General features: G+C 48.3%; 1 protein-coding gene across 8 annotated transcripts in view; it reads right to left on the bottom strand.

Annotated features, from left to right (window-relative positions):
* The window catches only part of TRERF1 (transcriptional regulating factor 1), a 262302-nt gene that overhangs the window by 17134 nt on the left and 232215 nt on the right, over positions 1-12953 (bottom strand). For all 8 annotated transcript variants that reach the window (XM_075555104.1, XM_075555105.1, XM_075555103.1 and 5 more), the window contains 2 exons: positions 10700-10788; positions 8048-8161 (listed from right to left, as the gene is read on the bottom strand). In XM_075555104.1, coding sequence (XP_075411219.1) covers positions 8048-8161; positions 10700-10788 — 203 coding nt within the window. The remainder of the gene's footprint in view (positions 1-8047; positions 8162-10699; positions 10789-12953) is intronic.

Below are 12953 nucleotides of genomic sequence, written 5' to 3'. Positions count from 1 at the left end.
CCGTCTCGGAAACTCACAGGAGCAGTTCTGCCCTGTCCGATAGGGTCACTGTGAGTCGGCATCGACTGGGCAGCAGTGAGTTTTGGTTTCGGCATATGCAGAATTGAGATGATGCATTATTAACAAACAAACAAAACCACTGCCATTGAATCAATTTGGACTCATATGTATGACAGAAATTGCTGCCTGTCAGTTTGTCGTATCGTGATGGACTGCATGAGGCTGGTACTAGAAGCGATACCATTTCAAATACCAGCCAGGTCACTCTGGGGCACAGGTCTCAGTGAAGCATTCAGATGACGAAGAAAAGCCTGGGGACTTCCTTCTGACAACTGATCACCAACAACCCCATGACCCCCCACAGACTCCTGTCTGATCAAGTGCTGCAGGACCAATGCTCCGTGCTGGGAGGCCTTTAAACACACAGAAGCTGCCAACATGGGGTACAAGCATTCCAACAACCGCGGAGCCGGAGTGAGGCTGGTCGCAAACCTTTTGTTCTGCTGCGTGTGGGGTTGCCCTGAGCTGGAGCCAACGGGACGGCCACGGACAATGAGACTGAAGAACGGGTTCTGGTTCCCAGTGGATTCAGGAGGACTCGCTTGTCGTGACTGTATTTGCTGACAAACTGCAGTGGCTACCGACCGAGGTAGGCCTGATACCCATGTGTTCGAGTGGTGTCGGATCTACACAGCAAGCCTCTGAGCAGCAGAGACCATAAAGGCTGATCCCACCTCGGTGCTCTTATCCCAGTAAGAATTTTACCCTTCTTTACAGCCCTTTAAGCTTCAGGATGCTACACTCCAAGGGTTCAACCAATTCCTTCACAACGGGAACCATGTGGTCTCAGAGATCAGGTGGGTAAGCAGACCATGACCTACACCTTGGCATTTACAATAAAGGACATGATACACTTGTGATGACAGTGGCATCTGCTTTATGGTACTTGTTAGACACGCCAATCCACACACTGCCATTTCTTGGTTTAAAAGCTCTTAGAAGAAACATTCTACGCGGTCACCAAATGATGGCTTAAGTGACATTCCCTTATAGTTCTGTATGGAGGCCTGGTGGCGTGGGGCTACACCACACGGTCCGCAGTTGGAACCTGACAGCTGCTCTACGGAGAGAGATGAGGTTTTCTGCTCCGGCAGACTTACAGCCTCAGAAACCCTCAGGGACAGCTCTAAGGTCGTTCTGAGTCAGATTTGACTCGATGGCCGTGAGTGACGGTTATGTCTCTCTCGGGAATTTAGATAGGGTTTATTTCAACTGGCAATCCATAAATGCTCACAAAATAATTGGTCACCAAGCCACATGGCGACTAAGAGAAATCAGGATCAGAGGACAAAAATCCTGACATGGAGAATTCTGTCCCATCAAGCTGGGCATTTTATACTGTATTTGTGAAAGGAAGCCTTTTAGTAATATTCCAACGTTGCCAAAATGTGGGCAGACAGAGAAGTGGCCAGAGTTTAACAAGCTGTTCAAAACCTTGAGTAGCCTCAATAAAGTTGTCTTGAAGTGAACACATTTCTATATTTCAGGCATAAAATTGAAATTTTTTCTACAATGAGAAATTAAGAACTTACAATGAAAATGCTCATCAACTCAAATGTACCCAAATACGCAAAGTCTTGCGTGTCATAATCATTGATAATGAAGATGAGGATGACGTGCTGAATACCTCTATGGCTAAGACACTACACGTCCGTACACACAACACAAAACCAAACACCACACGCTTCCTAGTTCTCTCACCCATCTTGTAGAATCTTTTTCATTTAAACAGCTGAGGAAATTGAACAGAGAAGTAATTTTTGCCCCAGGGTCCCACAGCTGATCAAGAAACCAAACGGAGATTCAAATCCTGGTCTATCTCACTCCAAAACATTGGCTTTTTCAATTCCTTGGCCTTACTGCTGCAAATGCCCATAGGTATAAATTTGTCCCTCTGTACATGGCTTAGGGGACAGCTCAGCGACCCTAAACATCTTAAAAGCACTGGAACCAACTGCCTTTACATGTCAGAGAGGAGGACATACATTCCCCTTGCCAAGACACCATGTTGGTAGTAAGCTGATACTGTACCTCTCTGCTCCTGGGACCTTGACCACCGTCTTCCAACCACAGTTGATTCGCTTGGTTGCCTCAGTTGTTTTGGTTTGTTGTTGAGGACAAACATAGCATAATGCTCACCAGTTCAACCATTTCTTCATGTATGGTTCAGTGACGTTGGACACATTCTTCGAGCTGTGAGACCATTCTTAGCCCTTCTACAAATTGTTCCCCTCAACACACTCACTGCCCCTAAGGTCCCTCTTTCCTCTCTCAAGTTGCTGTGGTACATTTGATTCCCTATAGAGACCTCGCTCAAGGCAGGTAGCCTTTACCATGACTGATTTGACGTTTAAAGATTATCCAGCTCCGATGGATCTGGAAAGTCTGAATTCCATGAGAGCGTGACATTCTAGTCTGCATTCCCCTACTTTTGATGAGGATTCTTCTGTGGGGTTTTGACCAAGATGTTCAGTAGTGCTAGCTGACCTCATGCTAATGGAGGCTGTGGTTAACGTGATCTATTAATCCACGAATTAATTCACTGAGTCTTTGATTATCATCAATAGGTGTCACTCACAAGCTTCTAAGACCTCTAGTTGCCACTCATAAAACCAAACCCAAACCAAACCTATTGCCATCAAGTCAATTCTAACTCAGAGTGACCCTAAAGAGCAGTGCTTCTCAACCTTCATGCCGCGACCCTTTCACACAGATCCTCATGTGGTGGTGACCCCCAACCATAACATGATTTTTGTTGCTACTTCATCACTGTCATTTTGCTACTGTTGTACATTCAGGCTGTATTTTCATTGTGAACAAATTGAACATCATTAAAGAATAGTGATGAATCACAAAAACAATATGTAATTATACATTGTGAAATATTTATTTCTAATGATAAATAAATGAAATGTCTTGAAGCATGGTATGTAGCATGGGTAACAGTCTTCATGCCAGGTACTTGTATGTGGGCGTATCTGCATGTGGGTGGACCCGCCTGGAGATGGCTAGAGGAGCGGTGTCTCAGTTCCTAAGACCATTGAAATATGTGTTTTCTGATGGTCTTAGGCGACCCCTGTGAAAGGGTTGTTGGAACCCCAAAGGGGTCGCGAACCACAGGCTGAGGAACACTGAACTAGAGGAAAGTTGTATGTTTCACTGGTGCTATACTGCACCCTTACTGGCTTGTCTCTTCCTTGTGACCCTTCTGTAAGGGGATGCCCTATTGTCTACAGATGTGCTTTGGGTCTAAACTCTGCACTCCCCATCATTCATACTGATAAATAATTTTAGGTCTTTGATCCCATTGATGCCTCATGATCGAGCAGACTAGCATGCTTCTTCCATGTGGGCTTTGTTTCTTCTCAGCTAGATGGCTGCTTGTTTATCTTCAAGCTTTTAAGACCCTAGATGCTATATCTTTTGATAGCTGGACACCATCCACATTCATCATCATAGTTGCTTATGCACCCATTTTGTCTTCAGTGATTGTGTTGGGAAGGTGAGCATCACAGAATGCCAGGTTATTAGAACAAAGTGTTCTTGCCTTGAGAGAGTACTTGAATAGAGGCCCAATGTCCATCTGATAACTTAATACTTAACATATATATGTACACAGATCTATCTTCCTACCATTATAAAAATATTTACATATGTTCATGCCTGTATTTAGAACTTTATAAATGCCCTTTACCTCCTAGTTCTTTCCTCTATTTCCTTCTTGTCCCACTATCATGTTCGGCCATCATTCGGGTTTTAGTAATTCCTCTCTCTTACATTGCCCTTGATCAAGCCCTACCAGGCACCTTATGTCCTCCTCACCATTGATTTTAGATAGATCACTTGTAGTTCTCTTGTCCCTGGGTTTAACACCCACTCCCCCCCACCCCAACCTTCCCAACTCCCATGTCCCCTGGAATCACAGGTCTGTAGCTTTCTCCTACTGATTGTGTATCCCACCTATCTTATCTAGATAGACATGCAGCAACAACAATAAGCACAAAAAAGGGCAGAGCAAAACAAAAGAACAAAAGAAATCAAAACAACAGAAACAACAAAAAAAGAAAAGCCTATAAATAGCTCAAAGGTGCTTGTTGACCTTTAGGACTGTTTTCTGGTAAAGTCTGATGGGGTGCCACGCCCTAGACCCAAAGTCTATTTTTGGTACTCGCCCAGGGATTTCATTGCTTTGCTCCCCTTGCTGCTGCATTGTACGCCCTCAAAGGGTTTTGCCCTGGAGTGGTGGGGTCAGTTCGGGCACAAGTCCCGCACTGTGCCTCCAGTGTTATCCCTGGAAGTGCTACAGGTCTGTGAGGGATGTCGTGTCTCGTGGTGCGGCCGGTCCTATGGTCCTCTCTGTGCATTGGCTGTTCTGAGCAGGAATATTGTCCTCGGGGCTTGGTGGGCCAGGATGTGCTCCACTCTGTCTCCTTCCCTCTTGGTTTGCTCCTGTGGCAGCACCATTTGTTAAATAGACTCTTCTGTCCCCATTCGCTGGGGTTTGGTCCTTTGTTGAAGATCAACTGTCTATAGGTTCTGGGTTCTCAATTCTGATTCATGGGTCTATGTGTCTATTATTCTACCAGTACCAGGCTATTTTGACTACTCTGGTTATAAGTAGGTTCTGAAATTCAGAACCATGAGAACTTCTACATAGTTCTCCCTTCAGTGGTGCTTTACTTATCAGTGGTTTCTTTCCTTTGCATATAAAATTGGTGATTTTTTTTTCATGTCTTACACCTAAAAAATCACTTCTTATTACTTAGTATATTACATCTAAAAATCACTTCTTATTACTTAGTATACTGTTGAATCTTGGTCCTAGTCAGAGCTACAGATTTCTGCCACAAGGGGGAACATCAGCGAGGACTAGAAGGCGTGGCTCGCACAATTTCCCCCCTTCTCAACAGGACTCCTTTCCTGCATGCTCCATGATGATAGGGGGGGCAACAATCAAACCATCCCAGTTGAGTGAACAACTGCCGTGCTGCCTACAGGCTGCGCAAAGAGCATCACCCTTCAACACACTCCTCTTTCCCCTCTCCCCATGAAGTCCTAACAAGTCCTAAGCTGCCTGAACATGTTCTACTGAGGCAAGGAAATGGTCACTAGGCTCTCTGACAAACCATTGAGGATGCATGGTCAGGAAAGCCCTCCCAGTTGCCCCAGAGGGCAAAGGGCAGGACCCCTGGCCCAGGACTACACCTTCTGCGTTCTCCCCCAGTCCTGGCACAGTTCCAATGTCTCATTTCCACTGGACGGGCGATCCTCTAAAGGCTGACTACACACATAGTACTCAACAGGGAGCTGTGAGCCGCCACGCTGGCCCCCAACCAAGACTTTCTTGTTTCTGTGGGCCTGAGTCATCTTCACACATAAGCTGTTTGTTCTCTCTAAGCTCACGGGCGTGGATATTTTGGACCCAGGACAAATACATAACCGAGTCCAACCTGGAGGATCCCCTCAAGCATCTTTACACCTACCCTTGCTCATGTGGGCTGGGTGGGTCTTTTCTGCCCACCTTCAAAGCCCTGTCAGCCCCAGATGGGGCCTCTGCGTGGTGCGGTCATGTCTTCTTCAGCAGTGTTCCTCTGCTTAGTGTCTCCCAGCTACCACTTCTCTCTCTATGGCTCATTGAGGAACAGCTGCTCTGAACCAGAGCGATTCCCATCTTGGAAAAGCCATTCACTCATTCATCCAACGAATGCTAATTGAGTCACTGGTCTAGAAACTTAGTAACCTACCCAAGTCCCCACCCTCCACACAGCACTGACGAAGCCAGGACCTGCCAGAACTGGAAAGCACTTTATAAGTCACCCGAGGAGCACTTGTGGCATGGTGCCAATAAACAGGATGTCAGTGGTGTGACTGCCTCAGCTGACAGTCCCTGGGAGAAAGCTGTGGCAGTCTGCTGCCATAAAGGTTTACCACCTTGCAGACCCCGTGGGGAAGTTCCACTCTGTCCTGTGGGCCTGTGGGGTTGATATGACTTGCAACTGACTCAGGGGCAGTGGCTTTCAAATCATCTGCCCCAGCATATGAGTCAAAGGAAACTGGGGCTGAGCACACGGCAGTTGCTGGCTTGCGATGGGCCTTGGAGCCAGGCACAGGTCTTGGCCCGTCCTTGTGTATTGCCTATCCTATTCGTTTGGAGAGCAGTGCTCTGTGAGACCTTGGGCAAGCCCCTTTACGCCTCTGGACCTCCACTTTCCGTTTTGCCAATTGGTGGAGTTGGATAAGAGTCCCTAACTTCAGACTCCTGGTTTTCCTCTCCTAGTGATCGTCAACACTCCGAGGCTCACCGTCTACTTTCCATGTGTGTGCTATCTCTTCGCGACTAGAGTAGATGCTCCAGGGGCAGAGGTCACCTGTTATCCCCAGACACCTAGCATTGGTAACCCTCTCAAATGCACACAGAATGCTGGCTGCTAGTTGATGGAAAGACCAGCAGCACCACCCTACTGAGCAAATGCCGGCTGTCTCTGAGGCCCGCCTCCAAGCATTCGCGTCCATGTGTGAGTGTACGCCCTAGCCAGGACTAACTCTTAGTTAAGAACGTGGGCTTCCTTACATTAATGAATCCAAGTGGTCTTACATTTCTTTAAGGGAGTTTGCATTGACCACACTTCAAATATCTCACCAGGGAATCAGGTTCAGCTAACACACTCACCCGCTGGCTGGCCGTGGGCAAGCTCATCAGGATCTGTGTCTCGGTTTCTACCTCAGAGTGGGGTGAAACATTCCAAGGGCAGTACCCCGAAACCCAACCCAGTGCCGAGTCTGTGCTGACTCCTAGCCACCCTACAGGGGAGGGAAGAACTGCCCCTGGGGTGTCCATGACCCCAACTCTTTACAGGAGTAGAAAATCTCATCTTTTTCCCCTGGACCAGCCAGTGGGTTTGAACTGCTCACTTTGTGGTTAGCAGCCCAAAGTGCAACCACCACGCCACGAAGGCTCCTGTATCACCACGCATATAAGCTAACACTTACAAGGGGGGCCGCTTGGGAATGAAAGTGTGACTGGAGCTGTTGACACCCTCGTGACTTCCAAACACGGGGACGGAGGCCGGAACTGAGCAACTTGTAGGAGACGCCTGCTATACACGTACTCGGACACGGCGGGCAATGTTCCCCACGGAGTGTGGAAAGGATTTCCCCTGGCTGGGGACGAAGAGACGGGAGGTAACTGCGAGGATGATCAAGCCACCCAGCTGAGGTGTGGAAACTATCTGGGTCTTACTAGTCTTCAGATACAGACGACTCTTCAAATGCTTGTGAATGGGGGAAATCCGTGGATGAAGGAATTGTAAGGGTTAGAATAATGTGCATGCTGATAACCAGTCCGCAATCATCGAGACTTCCTGGCATTATCGAAGGGACAAGGCTTCTCCTTGCCATGCTTTAAAGAAACAAGGGAGGGGGGCATCTAAGGACTTGTCTTCCTTCCTGAGCCCTGTTCTGTTCTCAAGCCAGGTGCATCCATGACCTGGAAGGATCGGGAAGGGATGGGAACATCCTCAGCTCAATATCCGTTCTTCACCCCATTTCTTGCTAGTGGGTCCCCAAGGGACTGTTGCTGGGCACTGTGTGAGTCCTACCACCAAAAGATGTCCACCCATCTATTCAGCACATGTTAACGGAGGGTCCTTGCGTGCCTGAACATCCTTGTGACCTTAAGGAGTCCAGGGGTCTCCGAGCCTCATTTACAAACCAAAGAGACCACTGCTTAACTCTCTTAACTCCTACTTGCCTGGGGACTCCAGCCCACCATCACTTTCTAAACATTATGCTGGCCTCCCTCAGGTCCTGAATCCAGCCAGGAATCTGGGCCTCTGTCACCCATTCAAACCAAACCAAGCCAAGCCAAGCCAAGCCAAATCAAACCAACCCAACCCAAACCAAACTAACTTAAGCGCCAGCTACTTAGGAACTCAGGTGCAGAGTCGGGGTGGGGTCAGCACAGGAGGAACTCAGGGGCTTCACTCACCACACACTCGTCGATGATCTCCGTGAGGCGTGTCCGGTGTTTCCGTCCTAACCTCATGATCTTTTTCCACGTGTAGTAGTACTCTACACACTGAGCCACCGTCTTGGACTTCACCTGCCGGGAAAAGCGAGCTCCAGATTAGCCCCAGCCCTGGATGTGTACAGAGTGGCACACTTGTCTGAGAATAATACAATGGTCTAATGTAGCGGTTCTCAACCTGGGGGTCGTGACCCCTGTGGAGGTCGAACGACCCTTTCACAGGGGTCACCCAAGACCATCGGAAAACACATATTTCCTATGGTCTTAGGAACTGAGACACCGTTCCTCTGTCTCCAGGTGGGTCCACCCACATGCAGACACGCCCACCTATGTGTACCGGCGTGAAGACTGTTACCCATGCTACACCCTGCTTCAAGACATTTCATTGGTTTGTCATTAGAAATAAGTATTTCATAATATATAATAACATGTTTTTATGATTCATCACTATGCTTTAATGATGTTCAATTTGTAACAATGAAAATACATCCTGCCTATCAGATCTTTACATGACGATTCTTAACAGTAGCAAAATGACAGTTATGCAATAGCAATGAAAATAATTTTATGGTTGGGGATCACCACAACATAAGGAAATATATTAAACGGTCGCAGCATTAGGAAGGTTGAGAACCGCTGGCCTAATAGATAATACATTTATGCTTATTCAATAAAAGATAGGTACAGTGGAAAGTCCCCCTCCTCCCCCCTCATCATCCCCCCCCATTCTTATACCCATCCTGCAACATGAAGAGCCTGTTGTGAATTTTGTGGGCATCGTTCCAGAATTTCTCTGTGTACATCCAAACAAACACGAACATTGATTCCTCTACCCCCATACTCCTTCACAAAAGGCAGCTATATATATATATATAATTATATATATAATATATTATAGATATATAATCTCAACCTGCTTAGCTAAAGAAAGAAACTCAGAGAGTAAACCCCTCCAGGAGATGGACCAACACAGTGGCTCAAACACAACACGGAGTGTGCGGCTGGTGCAGGACCGGGCAGGGGTTCCTTCTGGTCTACACAGGGTCGCTGTGGGTCAGAACTGACTCTGTGGTGCCTAACCACCGTGACGTAGCTTGGGAATCCTTCCTATTAGTACAGAAAGGGCTTACTCATGTTGTTTACCCATAGAGCGGCTGGGTCTTCAATGCATTAGCTCGCCAGCTCGTAGACCTTCAACCTCTTATGAAAAATGTTTCCTACCAATCAAACAAGGCTATAAATAGAGAAGAGCTTAATTTCTGCAGACAACAAGGCTTGCCTGGCTCACCCCCAAAGAGGAAAGGGTATGTGTACTTTGATGAGAAAAAATTCCTTTGTGTAGCTCCTGTGTTTAGGACGGTGGGGGAGGAATTGCTTTTTGTGTGTCTGTGATGTACCTCTGAGGCTCCTTTATGTGGGCTGGGGGCTGCAGACCAAAGATGGGTTTAACCTTGGGGGCCGGGCAGGAAACACAGTTACCTACTTGGTGAGATGGAAAGGCTCCCCCAGAAGTCCTGTGTGCTCAGTGTTGCCCTGCCACATCCACCTGACATCTGGAATTTCTACAAGTGAATCTCCCCAACAAGGGAGGGCTCTAATCTACAGTGCCCTGGTTGAAAACCTGTGTTTCCCGGGACGTACTATCCACAAATCTACAGTCAATCAAAGCGGTGCCTGGCCTGCCAGGAAGAGGCCCGGGATAGGGCAGTCCCAGGGCTAGGTGACTAGAGCTCCTGGGCCTGTGGGCAGCAGAGGGCGTGTTGGCCACAGAAGCAGGAGAGGTCACAGCGAACACCACCAGAGGCCCGAGGCCAGGCAATGATGATTCCCATCTATTTCTGATTCTCATCTGGGCAGGGCACATGCCACTCTAGCACAGCCCTGAGGACCAGCTGGACTGCCTGGAGCCAGCGGGGGCTGTCACCTGTGACCCTGACCCTGCTCCCCGTGAGCCTGAATAACCTTAACAGCCCTTAAAAATACACTTTGGTGCTATTAGTCATTGGCTATGGAAACGCTCTCAGAATCATTTGAACTTTTTGACCTAAGCCATCTATCTCTCAGCCAGTGAAGTTGATCACCCGCAATACACCAAGCTATTTCATGTGTGTGAAAGGCCATGTTTTGCCGTAAAAGGCTGTACCTCGGAGGTGTTATTATTACTATTACTGTTGTTATGAGAGGGAGCGAACCCCAGACACTCTGCTACCGGATTGCGGCGGGAGGGGGCTGGGTGGGATGTGTCCTGCCACCGACCCTTAATTTCCTAGAAGAAAATTCTGTCAGATACATGACATATTTGTCAGATAGCCGTGAAATAAGGCGTGTAAATTATGAACCAGAGCCCCAGTTCTATTTATTATGAGAAAATGTATAAATTACACATTGCCATGTCCAAGCCATTCGGTCTTTTCCATGCTGCCCTCTCCCCTCGCCCTGCACTGGGCTCCTGGCCCCGCTCAAACAGAGCAGCGAGGGCTCAAAGAAGCCCATCTGTGTAAGGGCTCCCGTCAAGCCAGTTAGCAGCTCTGCCCAACAACTTCTAGCTCTCATCCTAAAAACCTACCATCTCCCAAATACGATTTCAAGCCATAAAAAAGACAGGAGACTTACCATCTTCTGTATGAAAATGAAGTCTTTGCTATAAGTGGCAAGTGCTTTGTTAAACAGCTTTCTTTCTAGAGATGTCCATTTGTCCGAACCTGTGATGAAACACAAACTCCCTAAGGACGGCCTGCAATTCTTCCCACCTCCGGCCGTGCTTCACTGCGGTTACAAAGCACAAGTGTTTAGCAAGTAATGAAATATACATACTAGACTACTGCTTTAATGACAACAGCAACAACACATCAGTGCAGTGTCACAGCCCTGACTACTGGGGTTCAAATCCCAACCCTGACTTGGTGACTTAGCCCAAGCCTCCGTGTTGTCATCTGCAAATGGGGATCATTATACAGCAGTGCCTTAGGACCCATGGGGGACTGGATCTCGAACCCCCATGCCCACCCCCACAGATACCCAAACTCCAAGGTTGCTCCAATCCTTTGTATAAAGGGTCACTGTATTTGCATATGACCCAGGCACATCCTCCGATGTATTTTCCTATCATCTCTACATTACCTATACCATCTCCCCAAACTCAAAGTCACCGCTATCCAGGTCATGCTGGCTCATGGCGACCATATAGGACAGGGAAGAACTGCCCCTGGGTTTCTAAGACTGCAGCTCTTGATGGGAGTAGAAAGTCCCATTTTCCTCCCGAGGAGTGGCTGGTGGTCTCACACTGCTGACCTTGTGGTTCCCAAGGCAATGCATAACCCATTACACCACAAGGCCATGTGGGCCTACACCACCTAGTCCCATGTAAAAACCATGTTACACTCCCTCTTGAGCCTTTGAGGGATTGCTCTGACCACTTGATGGCATTAATTTTTTCCCCCCTGAATATATTCCATTTTCAGTTGGTTGAATTCAGGGATCGATTTGCCTGTCAATAAGGAGGGCCAACTCCAAGTGACCTTACCTCCTAAGACTGCTGTGAAAGTCAGAGACAATAATACATGTGACAGGCCTAGTGCAGAAACCAAGCAATCACACTCAGCCTATTTGAGTTTCTCGGTGATTACTATGCTCGTGAAGGCCTATGCATAGCAGACCCGGTCCCTCTCCACCCTCGAGACGCTCAGACGACAGGGGGGACAAGCCCTGAGCTCATCGCCTGCAAGAGGAGACTGCAATGACAGAGGTCAAGGGCAGGCACCAATAAGGCACAGAGGAGGGACACACGTGTCAAGCAGCCAGGGAAGAGCTGAGTTCTGAAGGCCACAGAGATGCAAGTCATAGGCAAGAGCGAGCTGACGCACTTCATTAATGAGTGACCTAATTAGTTCCTTCATTTTCCAGCGAGGCACTGTGCTCGAGCCAAACCAAGCACACTGTCACCAAGCCGATCGTGATTCATGGCAACCCCATAGGACAGAACAGGACAGCCCTCGTGGGTTTCTGAGACCCAATCTTTACGGGAGCAAAGCCTTATCTTTCTCCCAAGGAGCGACTGGAGGTTTCGAACTTACAGCCTTGCTGTTGGCAGCCCAACCCGTAGCTCAGGACACCACCAAGGTTCCACAGATACTTTGCTAGGGTTGCAGGGGTGGGGGCTAAAAAGAGCTAACAGTTGCAAATGCTTACTAAACGTCCAAATCTAAATACTTTATAGGCACTAATCACTTCGTTCTACCCGCACTCCTGTAAGACTGCTATCACGGGGATCCCCTTCTACGGCTGGAGAATGGAGGTGTTTAGAAGAAGCACTGATGAAGCTGAACGGTGAGTAAGGCCAGTCCTTGAGTGGAGGTGACGAGGAGAGAGTCTACAGTGTGGGCTGGTGCCTCTGCTTGACTGGTTCAAGCTGAGAGCCGTGTCCTTTTCCTCATGAAAGAGAAGGCAGAGCATGCAGACAGCCGTATGGAGTGGTTCTGGACTGTCTGGGGCAGGAAAGGAGAAATAATTCTCAGGAGCGGCACCGTCCACAGCTGTGGGGCTTCCAGGGAGAGCTCAATCACCACAGTTGGCCCAGCGAAAACCCAGTCCCATCTCCTGGCATTTGCAGTCCTTCATGTGGCTGAGCCTTTGTGGGTAGATGACTGGGCCTGTGGCTTTTCTCCGTGTCTTCTCAGAGCTGTCGTGGCCCAAACCTTGGCATCTTTCTCTCCTGTGCCCCCAGGACAAGTCTAAGGTTTCCACTTGGCTGTGGTTGGCAGCTCCTCTTCCCTCCAGAGGTCAAGCTGCTATGACCCTAGGTTGCGATCCGAGGCGGCTGGGGAACACAAGGGAATGCCCGGTGACCGCGGCTCAGACTTCGGTCATG

The sequence above is a fragment of the Tenrec ecaudatus genome, chromosome 7, assembly GCF_050624435.1.
Source record: "Tenrec ecaudatus isolate mTenEca1 chromosome 7, mTenEca1.hap1, whole genome shotgun sequence".
In the NCBI taxonomy this organism is placed as follows: domain Eukaryota; kingdom Metazoa; phylum Chordata; class Mammalia; order Afrosoricida; family Tenrecidae; genus Tenrec; species Tenrec ecaudatus.
Note: the sequence above shows the minus strand (reverse complement) of the source record. Positions and strands in the feature narration are given on the sequence as shown.